This window comes from Cydia splendana, chromosome Z, assembly GCF_910591565.1.
Source record: "Cydia splendana chromosome Z, ilCydSple1.2, whole genome shotgun sequence".
In the NCBI taxonomy this organism is placed as follows: domain Eukaryota; kingdom Metazoa; phylum Arthropoda; class Insecta; order Lepidoptera; family Tortricidae; genus Cydia; species Cydia splendana.
The window spans coordinates 42,953,012-42,973,506 of NC_085987.1; the positions used below are offsets into that span (position 1 = coordinate 42,953,012).

General features: G+C 38.2%; 1 protein-coding gene across 3 annotated transcripts in view; it reads right to left on the reverse strand.

Annotated features, from left to right (window-relative positions):
* The window catches only part of LOC134804080 (calcium-binding mitochondrial carrier protein SCaMC-2), a 66,069-nt gene continuing 45,574 nt past the window's right edge, over window positions 1-20,495 (reverse strand). Inside the window, exons 1-4 of one of the 3 annotated variants that reach the window (XM_063776989.1) lie at window positions 17,519-17,786; window positions 1,534-1,692; window positions 603-1,176; window positions 1-398 (exon numbers count right to left, since the gene is read on the reverse strand). In XM_063776989.1, coding sequence (XP_063633059.1) covers window positions 214-398; window positions 603-1,176; window positions 1,534-1,692; window positions 17,519-17,605 — 1,005 coding nt within the window. In that variant the 5' untranslated portion in view covers window positions 17,606-17,786 and the 3' untranslated portion in view covers window positions 1-213. Of the gene's footprint in view, window positions 399-602; window positions 1,177-1,533; window positions 1,693-17,339; window positions 17,479-17,518; window positions 17,787-20,495 lie in introns of those variants that run through there. The other 2 variants (XM_063776990.1, XM_063776988.1) reach the window with 2 other exon arrangements.

Genomic DNA, 20,495 nt, shown 5'->3' on the forward strand with positions numbered 1-20,495 from the left:
TTAAAAAAAAATTACGTTATTTATTATAATCACAGATGCTACCCAACCGGGCCGGACAAAATGCAATCATTAGCTCACCATAGTACGACGCGTACTCAAAAATGGAATATGTCACATACATAGAATAAATAAGACTTACATACAGCTATATACAATCAAATGCAAAATTTGCTAATATGCTTAAGTGATAACTCAATAATGTTCGGTGCGTGATCACGTCATATTGACGCCTAGGGACCGGCTAGCGTACTCGTAGACGACGTAGGAGATGGAGACGGCGGGTATGACCTTGATGAAGTTGGGGGTGATGCCGCGGTACAGGCCGCGGACGCCTTCTCGTTGGACGATGTCCTTGAACACGCCGCGCATCGTGCCTTCGGCTACTTTTGCTGCTTTTTCTGGAATAAGGAAAAGGATTGGTTAATGTTTTAGAATTTTGTCTCTAGACAAGTGTGCCGTTCCACAAACCGTTCCGTTCTGTAATGGGAAACATTCTAGAAGCGACCGTAGAATACACTCCACTAAGACATCATTTTCTTCAAGCTCATGAGCGCTATTATACCAAACATTATTTTAATTAATGATGTTTTCTCTATATTTACCTTGCGCTTGCAACCTGGTCCTGACGAGCGCCAGCGGGTACGAGCACACCTGCCCCAGCGTGCAGGACGCACTGCCACACGCCAGCAACAGCAGCATTCCCGGCTGCCCGTTGTGGTGATACTTGTTTATGTACTTCTTCTTCAGCGTCTCGTAGACCGCCAGGTCTATCCCGGCGTACGGCACGATCCCTAGGATATTTGGAATGTAGCCTTTATAAAAGCATCTGAGCCCCTCGCGAGCGTATATTTTCCGCGCGGCGTCCAGAATGCCGCTGTACTGGCCGGTTTTTCTAAGCGCTAGTCGCGTTTTGAGGACCTCAAGAGGGTATATGACTGTTTGGCTGATTGCCCCGGCTGTAGCGCCGGCGGCGAATCGCTCATATATCTCTAGAGGCTGGTTCTTTCTGTCGCCGAGGATTAGACGCTTGACTTGCTCGTAGGCGGCGAACTTTATAGCGGATTCTGGCGCTATTTTAATGACGTTGATGCCGTTTCCGCGCCAGAGGCCGGTGATGCCGCCCTCGCTTATCATCCTCGCTAAGCACTTGCTCATGCCTTCTCTTGTTGGATTCACCTGGAAAATAAGAATCGGGGTTACTTGAGCGGTGGTTGAAATCCGGTTGGATTTGCTATTATCCGTCCAAACTTAGTACTATTATTATAAATTCCAAGCTTTGATTGCAATTATGCTGAAATATAGGTATGTAATAATTAATATCTGTGACTTTTAGAGAGTGAGTTTATTTTGACTTTGGAAAACAATCACCAGAAAGACGCTCACAGTTACGTGCCAATGAGCATGTCCCAAAAATTCTAACAATCAGCCGTGCGCTGGCTCGCCCCGAAAACCTGCTCTTGACACACTGACTTGCGAAGATTGTACGCTATAGGTTATGTAATAATTAACTTGCAGAACCGAACAGTTAGTTACCTGCAGGAACACTTTAAGTCGGTCCAAAGGCGCCGTACAGGTCCGGCTGAATGCTCCGGCGATGCCACCCGCCAGCAGATGGCGCCACCACTTGCCCGTCTGGAGTTCGCTCTGTGTAAAGTCGTCGGGTACGTTCATGTCCTCCCCGATGTCCAGATACTGGAAGGAGAAGGTTCTGTTTAGTTTATGATTGCCTGGTATCATGGAATATGTTAAATATACAACCAGTTCAGTTTACAATATTGAAACAGTTTAAAGCAGATGCTCTTGCTGCTGAGAGAGGAGTTTCGTAAAAAGTCTTCAGAGGTAGCTACTGTAAACACCTTAACTTATGCTTGCCGAGGACAGCTGGTTGAACTTTTAATGCCCTGCAGTGACGTGTAGCCTTGTATAAAATACTCTTGAAGAAACTACTTTTCATGGGTAATTCTCTGCAGCCGATCGTGCATAATTTTATAATATCCCCTGGAGCGCCGCAGAATTACCGTAGTATGGAACTCCTATACTAGTTACCAGCACACGTGTCTGTGTAGGGCGCTCCACGGGATATGAGCGAGATACGTTCTACTGACAATGGAAATAAAACGGAGTCTTTAGGTGACACGAGGCAAAGATTATTCTTTTTCTGGCGGCATTCAACTCGCGCGTTTGCCAAAACGTTAAAAATACTCTAACCATTCGTGTGATAAAAGAAAGATTTTTGTTAGGCTCACAACATTACGCTCATGACAATATGTAGAGTGAAGAGAGAATGCATCTAGAGTAAACGTTTAACTAAATTGTGAAAGGACTAGGAATGGCGCGATTAATCTACTGGTAGTAGCAGTTAAGTAAAAATCTACATATCTGTTTATCGTATGGTAAGTTACTGAATTTAAATTAAATATTATTCTAGAGATTGAGGTTTGCACTCTACCTATGCCTATGTGACACTCTATGACCTTAACGTGTTGCGAAGCAATTCCAAAATGTTGTAATAATTGAATGAATGATTTCGCGATATGTTATATTTTCCTGGCATGATTCGACTAGGATGTGCCTTAATCTTCTATTATTAAATGTACAAGAATATTAACCAGTAACTGGCCACTTAACAAAATCTCATTTATACTTGGTCAAGCAAATCTTGTCAGTAGAAAAAGGCGCGAAATTCAAATTTCCTATGGGACGATAACCCTTCGCGCCTACAATTTTTATATTTGCTGCCTTTTTCTACTGACATGATTTGCTTCGCCAAATATAGTTAGTAGCAACTAATTTTATTCTCAAACATGGTCCACTAAATTGTTTTGAAATTGTAAAATAAAAATAACCGAAAAATTCGATCAAAATTGTTAAATAAAAATAACCGAAAAATTCGATCAGGATTCCTATCAAACACAGACGAAGGGTTATTACTCGTAGTAACCGCACTGTTAATAGATTTTTTTAAGTTGTGAAGTGGCCAGTTACTGGTAAGTATGTAACTATGTAGCTAGTGATAAGTATTTTACCCTAATACAGGGTCTACATGTTGTTCATGTTCATACTCTACATCGTTATCATCATCATCCTCGACGACGTATGGCTCGTCCACTTCGGGTCTGACGTATTTCACTTGTTTGAATTTAATATTAAAATTAGTCCACGCATGGTACAGAAGCCGCTCCGCCTGTGAGAAACTAGGGTCAGATCCTCCAAGTATACAAGGCCTAATTACCTAACGGATATAGAAGTCGTTTTGACGACTGTGGAAATACTTAAGAAGCGTCACTTCTCTAAGTAGTCGTGAATAGAACTGAAATCGAATCTCCGTTGCAACTCAAATACAAAATGATAGCTATTTAATAGAAACATGTTACTTGCACATGGTGCCTCTTACTGCTAAAGTTATCGAATTTATAGCTTTTTCTCGTGGTATATACAAATTACACAAATAAAGGAAGTATGTTTATACTTCTTTATTGGAAATGTTCTTTAGATCCTAGTGCAGTAATATTATTTGACAATTGTATTTTATGATTCGCATAAAGCAAGTCAACGACCAAGCTACAGTAAGTCTCGGCAAGATTTTCAAGTGCTTTAACTAACATTGATACAAGCTAGCTTACAAAACAATGAAATTAGATTTTATAGTAGATTGATTAATATTTGCGATAGAAACAACTAGATAAAGAAGTGACTGCTTTCAAATGTGTTTTTATTATACCTATTGAATTCTCATTGAACTTCATTTAGGAATTCTCAAACTGATATTGGAGAAATGTGTTTAAACAAGCCAGATATATTACCGCAGTCTCCTTCAATCTGTAATGACCCATGATCGTATGTTCCAAGTCAACGGTGAGAGTCAGCAAAGCAACGTAGGTCTGCCAAAGCATGGCTTCCTGGTATCCTGTATAAACGATAATTTTAAACACAATTTTTCCCTTGCTAATCATTATTTTTAATTTTGCCCACCAATTGTGCGATGCCTAAGCATGTTTTCAAGACTGTTACTTTGACAGATGTCAGTTTACAGCTGGCATGTAAGGGAGTTTGTATATGTAGGCAAGCGATGTTTACTGATGTGATGTAGCATTTCCATTTTAACAACTCCCACCTGAACCACCCTCACAATACAATCTTGTTCCACCACAATCACCACATAGCTGTGCTCTGAAACTCACTTCAGTTTTCAAGGTATGACAGTAATTTACCAACATATTTTCTGGTTGCACTATCTTATTACGTTACGTACGCCTTTTTTTCATATACAAAACAAACTTCACTACATTCCTGGTTTTCCTACCACCGGTTTGGGGACACCTAACACCTAAGTACCCAATTAACATATCATTTGTATTATTTCTTTCCCATTCATCAGATAGCTGAGTCTGTGCGGAAAGAGAAGAGTCGTGGAACGTATGGGGCCCAATACATTCCATGAGTCTTCTCTTTCCGAACAGACTCCATGTTATAATTTCGAATCATTAGACTCAATACAAAGTTACGTATCCACGCTTAACCGTATTATGTATGTATGTATGTATGTCATTAGTCATTAACGAAACATCCGGAACCTCGGACTAGCGCGAACCGGTTCCATCCAGAAATGGAAAGTGGGCGCCACACATTCGCCAAATTCTTTCTTTTGTGTTAAGTAATTAGAAAGTTATGAGAAACGTTTCGGCGTTACGTTACATTGCTGCTGTTATATATGGACGCAGAATGCTAATGAAACTATACACACTAATACTACGTTTAGACTAGCTGGCACGACCGTTTTGGCTTTATATCTGCATTTACTAGCAAAAAGTCGAAACATTTGAGCAGGTTGACACATCTGCTATTTCTCAAATATTGATGAGATGATCTCGGATCCCAGTAGGAAACGAACTCGTTAATACTAGGTAGAGTTGGACCAAGCTGAGTCTATATGGCGTTTGCAGAGCAAAGGTGTGACAGTATCATCATTAAAGTCAAATTTCTATGAAAATGAGTTATATAATGAATATGACACTCCCTCAGTTTGTTCAGTTCAAGTACCTAGGTGCAAAGATAGCTTAGACTCTAGCTATCAGTGCTATCACACAGAGTCAAGCGCAAGTTTAGAAGAAAGGGGCAGTACTATAAGAAAAATATCTATAAGGCTTATATTAATATTTTAGTCTAGTGGTTCATTACTTTCATTAGTTATTACGTAAGTACATCATTCGGTTGCTTTCTAGAGGCGAGTCTGCCATTCATGGCACAGGTAACATCTAAGTATGTATAAAATAAATACGTTTTAATAATCATGTTACGTTTACGTGGTGGGTAAAAAAGTCCCTGTCCGAATTAGGTAGTTATTCGCTAGTACTAATAAATACCTAATATAAAATTTAATAAAATGATGGAATTAGAACAATTGAACATTAATCAGCTCTGCGCCACAAAAGGCGGACTTTGCTCTGTGTCACACATGCGGATGTAACTGTACCTACCTATGGTTTGATATTTATATGTAAAACGTGTTGGTATATGATATTTTTCCTAGGATTTAAGACTATGAATACCCAGATATGATGCTTAGGCTTTACGCTTTCACTCATTGGGTCTATGATTCATTATACTTAGAGGTCTACCTACTATCACTCTGCCTGGAAACATGTTCCGTTCAATTCCATTTAAGCTTGGTAATGACAAAGACACATTGATTGAGTAAGATGCATAAAATCTAAGACAATTTCTTGCTTTGAATTTGACAGGTAAAAGAGATGGCGCTGTACAGCTCTATACATTTTGCGGTAAGACTGATTGTACAAAGTTCACGTTAGACAATTCAGTGACCGCAAAACATACGGCGCATTACAGCGTCATCTGTCATGATGTCAAACTAAGGGGCACGTTTTTTTCTTAAACTTTACCTCTCTATTACAATCAATTCCCTTAGGTAATGACCTTTTCTATGTATAGACAATTAACCTTGCTGCAGCCTTCTTATACCACATTCCTTAACATTGAGATCTAACCGTGACTATCACTATCGTCACTTTGTGGGTGTTTTTGAAATGTCAATGCCACTTCTACAGAATGCGGGACTTTGATATGATTTTAAAGTTCCCAAATTGTAGATAAAAATTATGAACAGAAGATGAAAGAAAAGGGACCACAGGATATAAAATAAAAAATCCTATTTAGCGTTTATTTCCCAGATATAATGTATTTGACCGAGTTAAAGGATTAAGAGAGGAAGAGTTCATAGATAGAAGGAAAGCCCAATAAGCTACGGCAATACAGGTTTAATGTTTTATTCCGCTAGGTGGGGTAAGTACAGTCACCACACGGGATTGTTATGCCATTTAGGGTTCTTGTTAAATTGGAAATTCTATAGCATAAATATTGAACAACCAATTTAGCTAGGAGTCCTAGCTCCTAGGTCCTAGCCTAGGACCCTAAATGGCGTACCTAACAATCGCGGAGCGTGATGGTACCTAAGTATCATAGCAATTGGGTCGCTGTTGCTCATAACCTCGTTTTTGGTGTTCTAGCCGACCAAATTCGACACTGACCCCGATAGACAACCTTCGCAATGCCGGGTTATGAAACTGTTACTTCAATACGGCTTGATAAAAAGTTGTGTGATCGATTGATAAAAAGTTTAGTAAACCGTTTTGTTACAAATTGTTTCGGACTGTGTGATCGGACTTTAGTTAAGGGTCTTAATCAACAACGCATCACCTTAACTTAAGACTTAACTCCCTTTGTGATTAAACTCTTGGAACGGCATATGTCCTAATCAAAATGTCACTTACAAGCCAAGATCGTGGGTAAGCGAAACAACATAAACCTCAGGGACCTGAAAGCATTGAAATAGCTATTATTGAAATAGTTAGTTATTGACAGCGAAAGCCATCTCGGAACACTTGTCTTATAACTCTTATAAGCGTTCTTGGCACTGTGGGCACAATTATATTAAGTGTCCTTAAGACATCGGTTACACGCTAATTCTGGCGTCAGTTCAGTCATAAGTTCGAGTTTTGGCTGATGCCAGAATGATGGAAAATGGACACAGTTACACGATCAGTCCAGACTAACAACAGACTGATAAAATTACGACACAGTCGTCGTTTGGACACAGAACGCAACACAGTCATTTAGTCTTGTCTAATATGGTGTATCTCGGGTCGCTGATAACCTGTGACGGTGGCTGCACTGGCGAAATACGCCGTAGATCTGGCATGGCAAAAAGTGCAATGGCGAACCTCGACAAGATATGGAGGAACAGAAGTATTCGTCGTTCAACCAAGGTGCGCTTGACCCAATCTCTGGTATTCTCGATCTTCGTTTACGGTGCCGAGACATGGAGCTTGAAAAGTCGCGACAGGGCAAAAATCGACGCTTTTGAGATGTGGTGTTGGCGAAAGCTCCTACGCATACCCTGGACGGCTATGAGAACCAATAAGTCTATCCTAGAGGAGCTGAAGATCACCACACGGCTCTCTACAAAATGTCAAGAACGCGCGCTCAGCTTCTTTGGTCATATCATGCGGTCTAAAAAGCACGACCTAGAAAGGCAGATTATCTTGGGCCAAATAGAGGGCAAGCGAGCGCGAGGAAAAGCACCCACGAGATGGTCTGATGTTGTGAAGAGGGTGGTTGGCGGCAACATGCAGTGCGTGACCCATATGGCCTATGATCGCACACTGTGGAGACGTAGCATACATGGTCGCGATCCTCAGCAATGAGGGACCGAGGAAGAAGAAGAATATGGTGACTGACGAGAGAATGACACAAATAGGTTACACGATCAGTCTCCTATCAGTTTTATGTCATTCAAAATGGACTGACGAATATTATCAAAAAAATATTAAATTTTCATCAGTCTCGACCATCAGTCCATCAGTCCGCGTGTTACACGATAATTCTCCCGTCATTCTGACCAGAATGATGGACTGAACTGACGCCAGAATTAGCGTGTAACCGATGTCATCGCCCAAAAGGTTAAGAAAACTTTTAAAATGTGAAGTGCTTATTAATGGGCTTGGCCGGCCCAAGTATTTTACAGATGGCGCCAGCATAGGTTTTACCTGTCAATCCTACGAATAGTGTCAAATACTTTTTTTTTTGGAAATGTATGCCCTGGGTACGAGTCCTTTAAGCCAAATCCCATAAGTAGAACAAACCTAGAAATAGGTAAAAGCTAATGCTGGCGCCATCTATAAAAACCTTTGACAGTTGCCAACCCCATTAGTTAAACATACCTAAAGTATATCTTAATAGTTCTGTGAATTGGCAACGCGTTCGGATGATTTGTGAGTCATCGCGTCATTGCACGAGACACACTCGTGATATAACTTATTATGTTTAAAAGTACCTACATGTGGGTATGTATAGCAGTGGACATCCCCAGCGTTCGTAGAATAAAACATAAGTACTTTTTGGTATTATTAAATGATATTTAGAAGTACATTATTTATATTAGAATTAATGACGTTTGGAATTGATTGTTTCTCGACTGTTAAGTTTGCTGACGATAAGATACGAGTATGAACGAGATTATTGCTCTGTCTGTGTGATGATATTGAAATGTCACCGCTGGTAACGTACGCGTGCCAATAGTTGATAGGATCATTAAGAGTAATAAATAAATCCATTGCGATCTAGAACGAATGATGTTCGCTCATTGTGTGCGGTGCGTTACCGATGTCTAAAAGTAAGTGTCGTACGTAGTTAGAGCCAAGTTAAGGATGACAGGACAGGTGATCACGTGATGCTTTCCATAGAAAAGGATGCGCCGGAAGGTCCGGCCCGGACACGGCCCGGTCTAACGTGAGTCATCCTTTAGAGCTCGAATCGATATCGGTGGACAGTTCATACAAATCCATCGGTCTAACACCAATATTTCGAATTAAAGGATATTTATAAATTAATATTAATAATAGTATATGGTGTGGAAGGCTATATATGCACACTAGAGATTCTCATAGAAGGTCAAACTTTGCACGATTTCAACATCTATCATTCCAAATCTATTTGAGCGTTTCTTTTATTTTTTGCCATTTTTATATCATCATCATCATCATCATCTCAGCCTATATACGTCCCACTGCTGGGCACAGGCCTCCTCTCTTGCGCGAGAGATTGTGACATTTTTATATATTTTGCCACTTTTGTGTTACTCCTACTCAGAATCACGAGCTCTTTCGATTCTAATGGGATAAAAAAATATCCCAGAGTTTTTTCCTATTGTGTTACCATTTCCCCATATACTTTGTATGGCGGTAACAAAAAGGAAAGTTTGAAAAATGTATGGAAATTTAAGGACACTTTTTTTCTCCTATAAGGATGAAAAGGGCTCGCGATCCTGACTAGAAATAACACAAAAGTGACAAAAAAGGTCACAATATATAAAAATGGCAAAAAATAAAAGAAACGCTCATTTAACCAGTTGACCGCCAGAGACGTCAAATGACGCGCGCGGCGGCAGCCTAATACCAATCTCTGTGCATTGTGACAAGGTTTTCGATGACGCACCGAGCACACGATATACGTACCGTTTAAAGGCATTGTATGTACAGTTAGCTGCAGAGATAACTGCAAACAAGTTTCTATGCAGCTTACTGTACATACAATTATGCACTTTCTAAAGATCGTTTAATTCCAACCTGTCCAGATTTGGCTTCAAAATTTGATGTGCAAATTATGTAGGTATTACCTACAAAACTAACCAATTCATATATGTATATAACTACGACATCATAGATAAACTTATCATATTTGTTGTACTTTGCCTTCTAATATCGGCGTGGCGCGTCACTTACAATTTCAAGGAAAGTCTAAAATATTTAGTAATGAATGTTATAGTAACGCGTAAACAGTTACTTAAATTTGTAATCAGTGTTATCAAGATAATTTTATCAGTGAGCGTCACCGTCATCTGTTTGACAGGAATAGGATGAAAACATGAAAACTAAGCGAGGCAGACTATGTTCTGATTTTGGAATGTGTTTGTAAAATTTGGAATGTGTTTGTAAAATTCTGTTGGATGAAAAGATAACTTTGCGCCGTCTTGAACAGTACAGTTGTAGTGCATAATTATTTTCCATCGTATTTTCACGGAATCGTACGAACGTGATGTCTTGCTATTTCAGTCAGTCTCAGTACAAATGGTACTGACGTTGACGGAATACGAACGTTTCCCAGAAAATAAGATGGAAAACAATTATGCACTACTTACATCCGTACAAAGTGTAAGAAGTAAATAAACTTAATATTTTGATAGAAATTTGACATGATCAATGACATAGCCATTGCAAATTATGCCTTGCAGAGTTAGCTTGGTCCGACTCTAAGTTTGTATAACTATATTTACTTGTTTTATTCCAAAGTATTGGCAATGAATAATATTTTAGTATAAATTACACATAATCTATGTCACTGTTCCAATTTCAAGACTCTTAAGATAATTTCAGAGACACGTGTATTGAATAAATCTTTCCAGTTGACATATATTTATGTATTAAGTACCTACTTATATATATAGTGAATGGATTCACAATGACATTTAGGTCGGAGCGGTATCAGACCGAGTTTATAGGTCATAAAATCAACGTGACCGTCTATTGGACATAATTACATTAATACATATAAAAACGCAGAATCTACATACATATTATATTGAAATGTGTAGGTACCTTTTTTTCATGATTCTACCAAATACCGAGCAGCTAATTATTCGTTACGTTATGACGGGATTCTACTCATAAAAAACCAAGGGGCGCAATTGCAAACTACCTATATATGTACACAGTCAGCAGCAGAAGTTAACTTTATTGTAATTATTGCTAAGAGAATAAGAACGTGTGTAGATCATTTTGAACACCTGGACCGCTTAGCCACTTCTGCTGCTGTACCGAGACACCTGTTGTTGCAAGCATTGGAATTATCAGCTTTTCCACTAGAGAGGTGGGCATTAGTGGCATTACCAATACGCGTACTTAGCGACGGGTGGTGGTTAATCCCGTTGTATTTAATGGGTTTTACGTAAAGTACCATCGCAGCCGGCTTCGTTTACAAAACCATTCAAGCATTTGAGTATGAAAGATATATTGACTATATGTCATGCAAACACAAAAATACTATAAAATGCAGTTGCAAACATGGAGCATCGTCATGGGCAATTTATCCTGAAATCTTGGGATGTAAGGCCATTCACATACAGAGCGATCTGCCACGCTGAGCCACAAGCCTTAGTTATTTACCTAACAGTGTGATAAATAAATATATAGATAAATATGTATAAACACTGTAAATATAGTTCAGTTTTAGTCTTAGGTAAGCTAAAATGAAAATGTTTAATTAATTAGGGTATTGAGAAATAGGGCCGGACTTTCCGGCCGACTCAAATTACAATGTTATAAAAAAAAAAATCTAGGTAGGTAGGTATTTGAGTAAGTTTCGCCCATAATATTTATATTTACTTAGTTGGTGAAATAAGAGCTAGAGGTCGTTCGCGTGTTTATCACTTAAATAGTTAATAAGTTTTTGGCAAAAATTTAAATTTTGGTACAAGCTTTTATTGCTGACTGTACGTTTCTTTCCACAGGCAACTAATACTCATTGAGACAATTCTAAAAACTCCAAACACAATTAGGTTGCATTGTTTTATCACAGAGTTCCTATGGCCACCTTCTGTCTCCATCATCAGATCAGCTCGATGGTAGGTACCATAATATTGCATTGTCACCCGACTTACATATGTATGCAAATTTTCAGCTTCATTGGATGTCGGGAAATGGGTCAAATTAAATTTGCAAGATTTGACCCGTACAAACATACATAGTTACATACATAACTACATACTTACATAGGTACATTGCAAGTTAAATAAAAGCTTGTAATAAAGCGTGTCATTTTTACCGGCTGGTTTTGAGTTACGTTTTAAATATGTGTAATTCCACGAACACTAATCCTGCCATGTTTTCCTGTCAGTTATCGGAGGCGTAGTTTCCCGCGCGCTGCGCGGACGCATGACGTCACGCGCACGCGTCGACGCCGCGTCACGCGCAAATAGGGCTGTTACGAATACTTATATTTTTATTTACGTTTTTGTTTTATACGTCGGCTGTAACAATTAGTGTCTTTGTATGTTGACAGTCGTAATATATTTATAATTTCATGTGTCACGGCCGCCAATTTAACACCAAATACACATAACATAACTGCAGTAATTCGGAAGAAGTAACAGGTTACGGAATTATTTACCTAACTGAAGTAAAATGAAATTAAATAAGCCATTAATTATTTAATTAGAACGAAAGCATATTTAGATTAGAACCGAGCATATTTAAATACTTATTTAATATAGTGAAAGTACCTATAATAAACGTACAAATGATGGTTTACAATACCTACAAGTCTGGCGCTTGTAAAAATATCATTGAACTTGGTCCAAATATCAGTACGCTGATAGTCGTGACTTATCATTTGTTTGGGAGATATATTAAGGCGTATTAAGTCTGCCATTTCGAATGTAATAAGCCCGCTAATGCAGTGACATCCCTGGTTATTATACCTAAACTGAACAACGGTGATTGTCGTCACTTTACGTCTGGAAATACAATAGGTATTAGTTCCGTTCCGGTTGAGGAAAAGTTAACGCAAACCGCCAAATTATGTCAAGTTAATACAGTTAGACCAAGAAATTCTGCAGCGATTTTGATAGCCCACGCAGTGCAAGTGTTATAATTTTATAGAAGTATGACGTTTAAAGTAACACTTGCACTGCGTGTGCTATCAAAATCATTGAAGACTTTTCTTGGTCTAACTCTAACATTATAGAAATCTACAGTCATCGTGATTGTACGAGAATTAAATACAGTGTGACTCAATAGTCCCATAAACAAACACAAAGTCCATAAATTTTGTTTTAAAAAGCTCAATTCTTATAAATTTCACTGTCACTTTTTACAAAAGAGATCATCTAGATTCTAGACAAAAGTCGGAATGGCCTCCTGTACAAACGGAAGTTAGAACAAAATTTTGACAGTTCCGAACAACTGACTGGCCGATACCGTCCGGCGGACTGTTAATCAGTGGGCCCCTTAATTAGGACAAGCTTAGTCCTTGCATAAGGTACTTATACAAATTGTCAGCTACCATTTTTGTATACAAAAAACTATGCTACTTTTCTGGGTCAAATACAATATTTGGTGGACGATAGAATTACATTATTGTTCTTGATTTCTGTCAGTCGCACTCAGATATATCGGTTAGGAGCGGCCAAGTCGCTCACAAATATCTGAACACGCCTCTATTGTCAAGGGGTTAGAGTGCGCGTTCAGATATTGTGAACACCATGGCCGCTCCGATATATCTGATGGCGACAGTACAACGAGCGACCCGCCAAACGGTAACTAGGTCTATAGCGCTGCACGTGTTAGTTTAACCCTATTCGTTATCTGATACATATATACTGTCATATTGCAGTTTTGTAATAAGTCTAGGAATGTGTTTATCGGGCTGGGTATGCGATAAGCGTGCTTTTGGTATAGTTATACGATGTATAACACACAACTCTTGAACAGAAGTCACCCTGGTCTATGCAATACCCAAGTAACATTTTAGTCCTATAATTTTAGTTTTTATCGCTAAAAGCTTGTATAGACGTCGTATTAAGGTTTCAGAGATGACCACCTGTCGTATAAAAGCGCTTGGCAACACCTTTTTGCTCTATAGGCTTATACAGCTAATATATTCTATAAGCAATTGATGTAAAGGTTTACATCATCATTTTATAGAGCCGTTACAGGCGTGTACTATAACAGGTTCAAATATAATCACTATAGAGCAATATTACTGTATAATAGTATTTGGAATCACTTTTATGCAACTAATTTGCGCTATTAAGGTTCCCTGCCAAGCCGCTATAGTTTTGTGTTTTAATAGTGACAAAAACCCAACTATACAACGATTTTAGGATATAGTGGCTTTAGAGATGACTGCTATAGTACATAATACTTTAGTAGTTTGCGCTATTAAGGTTCCCTGCAAGCCGCTATAGTTTTGTGTTTTAACAGTGAGAAAAACCCAACTATACAACGATTTTAGGATATAGTGGCTTTAGAGATCACTGCTATAGTACATAATACTTTAGTAGTTTGCGCTATTAAGGTTCCCTGCAAGCCGCTATAGTTTTGTGTTTAAACAGTGACAAAAACCCAACTATACAACGATTATAGGATATAGTGGCTTTAGAGATCACTGCTATAGTACATAATACTTTAGTAGTCATATGAACACTATTATAGAACTGTTTTGCTCTATAGTAGCGTTTTTGGGACATATTTATAGCGTTAAAAAGCGCTTTAGTAGTTTTAAAATCCCTATTATATCTCATCGCTGTAAACGTCACAATGACTCTTTTATATCACAAAACTGTTGTATAGTGGTTTTGTTTTTTCTTTTAAAAGACAACAGCGTTATAGCTGAGTTTTTATGTCTTTTATAAACCGAGTTAGATACATAAAGGTAGAAAACGACTACTTGTAAATGATCAATTTGATCTGTAATGGCTACTTATATCTTGCTTATATAAGTTCAGGCCTAAGCCACATAATGTGGTTCCGTACAAAATATTTTTATATTTTAATGAATTGATAAAAAAGACCCCAGTGATATTAGTGATTGTAGGTGAGATTTATCATCAATGATTTAATACAAGCATAAAATCGTGACGGTTTAGATATTTATCGACATCCATTATTAGCACATTTTTTTTACCAATCTCATTGAAAAAGGAAACAACAGTAATGACTACATCTAAATTAAAAAAAAATCCTATATCTTTCTAAAGAGTTTGTAGGTGCAACTGGGTCACAGCAAAATTCTTTTGGAACCCTAATTTTAATCATGATGGCGGTGAATATTTCGTCCTAAGTTCTATAGTTAGCCTATAAAAGCGTCGGATTTACTTCTTGGCTGTATAGTAGTAACTATGGTGAATATCATAATATTTTATTAAATTATTTTATTAAAAACATAAATAAATCTAGGGGGCATTTAAAATTCCTCATTAACCTAATACTATTCTAACGGTAAAACTTCCGTCCCATATACTTTTTGCACTAAAGACCGAATTATTCGACATCTAAATGGCGCATATTAATATAACGTCTTTATTTATCACCATTTTACTTAGTACCGTTTTTGTGAAGTAAACACACAACAAGTAGTAAAGGAACTATGAATTCTACAATAGTATAAAAAAGCACTATAATAGAATTTCAAATACTACTATAGTATAAAACAAGCACTATAATGGAATCTCAAATGCTACTATAGTATAAATTAACACTATAATGGCGTTTCTGACAACAAATTAGCACAAGAGTCATGCATTACATCACTTTTATAGACCTAAAACGTCACGGCTGACACTGCTACAGGTCTACTATATCACTGAATGGCACTAAAGATACGCCATTTCGGCTTTATACAACCTTCTTAGGTCTTTTATAGGACCTTAGGTGGTATTTAGGAAACGTTCTATTGACCACTATAGTACCACAAATTGTTACTTGGGTAATAAGTGTCAGTTTAACCTTATGTAGACCTATAATGTTCTAATTTTATAAGCACTGTGTGTGTACAAACAGCAACACTCCTAACTGTACATCGGTGGACCTTGTTACAAAAGGCATAAGGTCCACCGATGCACAGTTAACAGTGTGGGCGATGGTACGCACAGGTCCTATAGTGTTTAGCATAAGTACAATCATGGTAAAAATTGTATGGGAAATTGTTAATTTTTTTGAAAGATAAATTGAGAAAATTATGATTTTAAGACATGGCTGTATTATAAAACAATACTTATAAAATCGCATAGCATAATAGTCTAAAATACATATAGTGCAATGTATGTATTAGGTACCCTCAAAAGAGCTTCAAACTCTTTTGACAATTCCTCTTTACGCTTTCTTCTTTCCTTAACATTTAATGAACCAGCCAGTCTAGCATAACTTGCGTTCTCGCGCGCGAGTCCATACTTGAAGTCGCGCTTGATGTATGGAGTCGCGCGCGAGAACGCAACTCATGCTAGCAGGTCTGATAGCATGAGTTGCGTTGTCGCGCTCGACTGTATATATACTTCAAGTCGCGCTTGACATATGGCGTCGCGCGTGTCAACGCAAGTTTAATTGTACGCGTACAGGGGGCCTACCGCGAAAACCGAAATTCGCAAATTGCGGGGATCTTTCTCTTTTAGGTACTCTCATTAAGACATAATTAGAGTGACGGAAAAAAATGCCCGCAATTGACGAACTTCGATTTTCGCGGTTATAGCCCGGGCTGATTCAGCCAATGATTAGCTAACTTGCTCTTCAATGACAATTGATTCATTGATTTGCTATTTGTTGTCAATGAATGTCGGACTCGGAACTAACCCCGAGTGATTTATATCTTTTGTAATTACAATTTAAGACGTGATTTTTATTATTTTTTCTCTAGTTTAAGAGCATTTCCTTGAATCGTTGTAAATACTTAAAACACCGATTGTGGTAGTAATTAGTCAAGTGATTAGTTTCAATGTGAAACATACTTTCTCCAAAGTGTTGTTTTTTTTATCTGTATAAATAAGTAAGGAGATCTAGAATATTCCCTACTAGGGACTTTTAACTCGTTAATTACAAAATTCGCTCCATAGAATGATTGGATGAACACAATAGTAGGTAAGTACTCGTACCTACATAAAATCGATTCTAACATTTGAAACATCTTGAGATATAAGTAAGTAATTTATTATTATTTAATCAAATACAGATTAGTATAAGTAAGTACATTAAATGTATTGAATTCATCCAAAACGCTTGTATATCTTTCGCATAGCAACACCGAAGCTTAATTCTAGAATAATCAAGAATAGCTCCAAACAAGCACATGTCCATCGCATTCCCTCACCCGTTACTAATTGTAATTTTACCCATTTTTAACATTTCCAACGCTCGATCATTCTGTCGTCCACCAAAATGTCAAGGTCCTTACTATTATTGACATAAAGGCGATTACGGCCTGCATTATTAATTTTAATGGTTCCATATGTCGAACCGTTTCCCTAGCAACAGTCCGCACCGCACCACGTGAGTACAAGACATTCCGCACGAGAATAAAAGAGGGCGAGACACCTTAGAAAGAGTGGGTAGATTTTGACAGTTTGCCAGTTGCATTGAAAATTTAGTTCCGTATTTAATAATGCAAGAATCAGACATATTCGCGATGGCTTGAATGCTTTCCAAATGCCACAGGTGTCATATCTAGACAGCTCAAGGCTAGAAAGTGGCGTTGGAATTGTAATGGTTCTCGGTTACCTTTACGATCCATTCCCAAGCGTCGTAATAAGATTCCATATCCATGGTGAAAGTCACTTATAATTTCTACTGTCACTAAGAAGAAAGATCAAAGTATTCTCGATCGAAGTGACCGAACAGAAGTCTAGACTCGGACTGGCACTAGCGGGCCGCTAAGCACTAATTTAGAATGCATTTACCTTTGCCAAACATCTTCGGAAGACGATCAGGAAGTCCTCGAAGACGTCGCCCGTTCCGACCGTGAGCTCATCCAGTTCCAGAGACATTTCTATATTATCTAGTTTACACGGGTAAATAAGATAAATACTATTAAAAATTAAATTCTATGATCACAGATCGTTTGCTTTGGACTGTCAGATCTTATAGTCTATAATACTAGTTTAGCTAGGAGTGCGGGACGCGAAACGCGTTCGATTCGACCAGCGAACGGTGTCACACTGGCCAGGCGGTCCTCATGTCGGTGTTTCGTCATCCTTCACGGACATAATTCCACACACTTTCCAACTAGAACGCTCAAGAGAACCATTGTGGGCGCGCTCTCCAACAACGTTAAGTTTATACGGTAACAATTACACGTGTTCGCCTGAGCTTGAACTCGGTAAGCGAATCGGAATGTGAGACGAGTTTGTAGAACTGTGAACCGCATGGCAGCGGTGCGAGGCGACGAGCCAGTACCACGATACCGGACGACTCTAATCAAACGAGCAGTTAACAGTGAAGCTAGCGCGATAAGCAGCCGTCTTGGTGATACAGTGGTACAGGCATAACAGCTGATAAAGAACGTTCGGTCAGGACAGGTTACTGGGGGCTCGGCTGCGCGAATTGCGATAGCGAGTTTAGTTAGCAACTTCGGTTGGATGTAGACGAAGGTGAAAGCGATTAATGTTGCGCCGAGCTCCTTAGTGAAGATAAAACATTCCATATATGTACTTAAATTTTTGCCATTAAAAAAAAACAATAAACTACGCTTTGCCGTCAATACATCGGTTAAAAAAACTTAGGTACTTAATTATTTACATTTAGTGGTTAGGGTAAATGATCTTTCCGAAGAATGCACTTAAGTAATGTCACAAGTGTTTATACTATTAGAGCTATTAGTATTTACCACACAATAGCAAACACTAAAACTTGTAATTACTAATTAATTGCGTCTAATTAATAATAAAGCTCCAAGAGCTAACCAATAGTTCTGGGTAATTAACGATCTAGTAAAATAAAAGTAATGCTTAGATGGCATTTGTTTTTTGTTACTGTATTACAATAGACTAGACTATACGAGTAGATAGAGGAACCATGGACCCCCCGCAAATAGAGCGAGTAGCATTTTTGTATGTAAAACATCTAGTCGCTATAATTTCTTTGTATCTACTATGTATTTTCGTCGTAAAACTGTTTTTTTTTACTAAGATTTTAGTTGGTGCCTACTTCTATACATTGGGGTATGTTCTATGCATTGAATTTCAATGTTCAAATTCAATATTCATTCTTGCTTCTTATTTAAGCAAAGATGACAATTTTTTTGGCGGATAATTGTCTGGACCAAGTTAACTCTGCATACCATTTGCAATGACAGAGTGTGGCAATGTCATCATTAATGTCAAAATTCAATGTAAATATGATGTTTATAATGACATGTGACATGGCCTCACTTTGGTCTATTCAAGTTAGCTTAGATGGACTCTACCAACAAGTCACCTTAATCCTTAGAGCATTTAATAACCGGAGTCGCCTTTAAGAGCTTACCCCTCTGCCGAAAACCTTGCACAGTTGTGCAAACTTTTGTATGGACTGACGTTTATCTGACATGGCTATTTGTACGTTACGTAGAAATCATGTACAAATAACATTTGGCGTGCCCCTCCCCCGCAATAATAATCGGCAGACTGTTTTGTACAGAAAATGACCGACAAGGCGTCTCCAGTTACTAAATGCTCTAAGGCTTAATCTGTCACATTTGGGTTTCCTCACTCCGTCCTTAATTGTTTTTCAATAAAAACAACACGAAAAAATATAATAGCATCAAACAATTGTGGTCAAACGTATTGTTCTACTATAAAAACTGGACTGCACCATTACTATTTTTTGTCACATTACTCACTTTTTGTCGAAACTATCGTTTCCCTTACATTACATTCCTTTCTAGATAGTCTGTCTGAAAAGGGACAGCCGATTTTAAGTCTAGTTCAGTGAAACATTTCGTCACAAGCGTTCTGGCATCTTACACTAGCCTTGGTTACATCAGAGAAATGCGGAAGTGTTATTTTTGGGGCTGCCGACTGACAACGCACGAATATAAATCGTTAAGCAACAAGCCAATCGATGCGATTAATAATCGCGTAATCGATTTGATAGCACGAAAACGGATTCTGTAATCGTCGACGGCAATTGTGCCTAGGTATTCTACCTATCTAGGCACAAGTGCCAGGCACTTCGCATTTTATTACGAAAATTTGACTGCGCGTCTCTAATTTATAATAAAGAATAGAGCCTCTACCATCAGTTTTAACATTGACATAACGCTTACGTCTACGTAATTTACTTTCTGTACATCTCTCTTGCACTATTGCTCGCATATGTGAGTACGAATACGTTCTTTTATTGAAGGCTAGAAAACTTTGTACTTCGTATCGGATCGGAAATACTGAGGCGGTAGATCATTCCACATTGATATTGTGTTTCAAATTGTGATTATGATTATGTAGTCTGTCTACGCTAAGTTTACAGTTAGGCAGTGACAATGTATGGGAGCTCTATAAGTACTTGACGTATCACTTTCACGAAAATTTGGTAGCAGTCTAGCTCACAGTTCATACTTTTAAATTCTGCTTAGTATTTGAATTGAGATGCAACGGCATTATTATGTCTCCAAGTTTTAGGACCTTTCAAAGTCAACATAAACGAATCTGATTCAGATCTCATTAATGCCATTCATAATATACAGCAGCGCTTAAGTAAAAGCTGTCGTTAAAAGCACTTTGGCCTGGACGTAAGGTCGAAATTTGCTTAATTTGTATGAACATCGTTTGTAACTAAGTCATGCATGCTGAGCTCATCCGTCCGTCATTCAAGCGCTTTTATAAAATCTAGACCTGAGCAGTTTTTAGTAGTTTAGTGCATACATCGAATTTCTAGAACGTGATTTAGCCAATTAGTTAT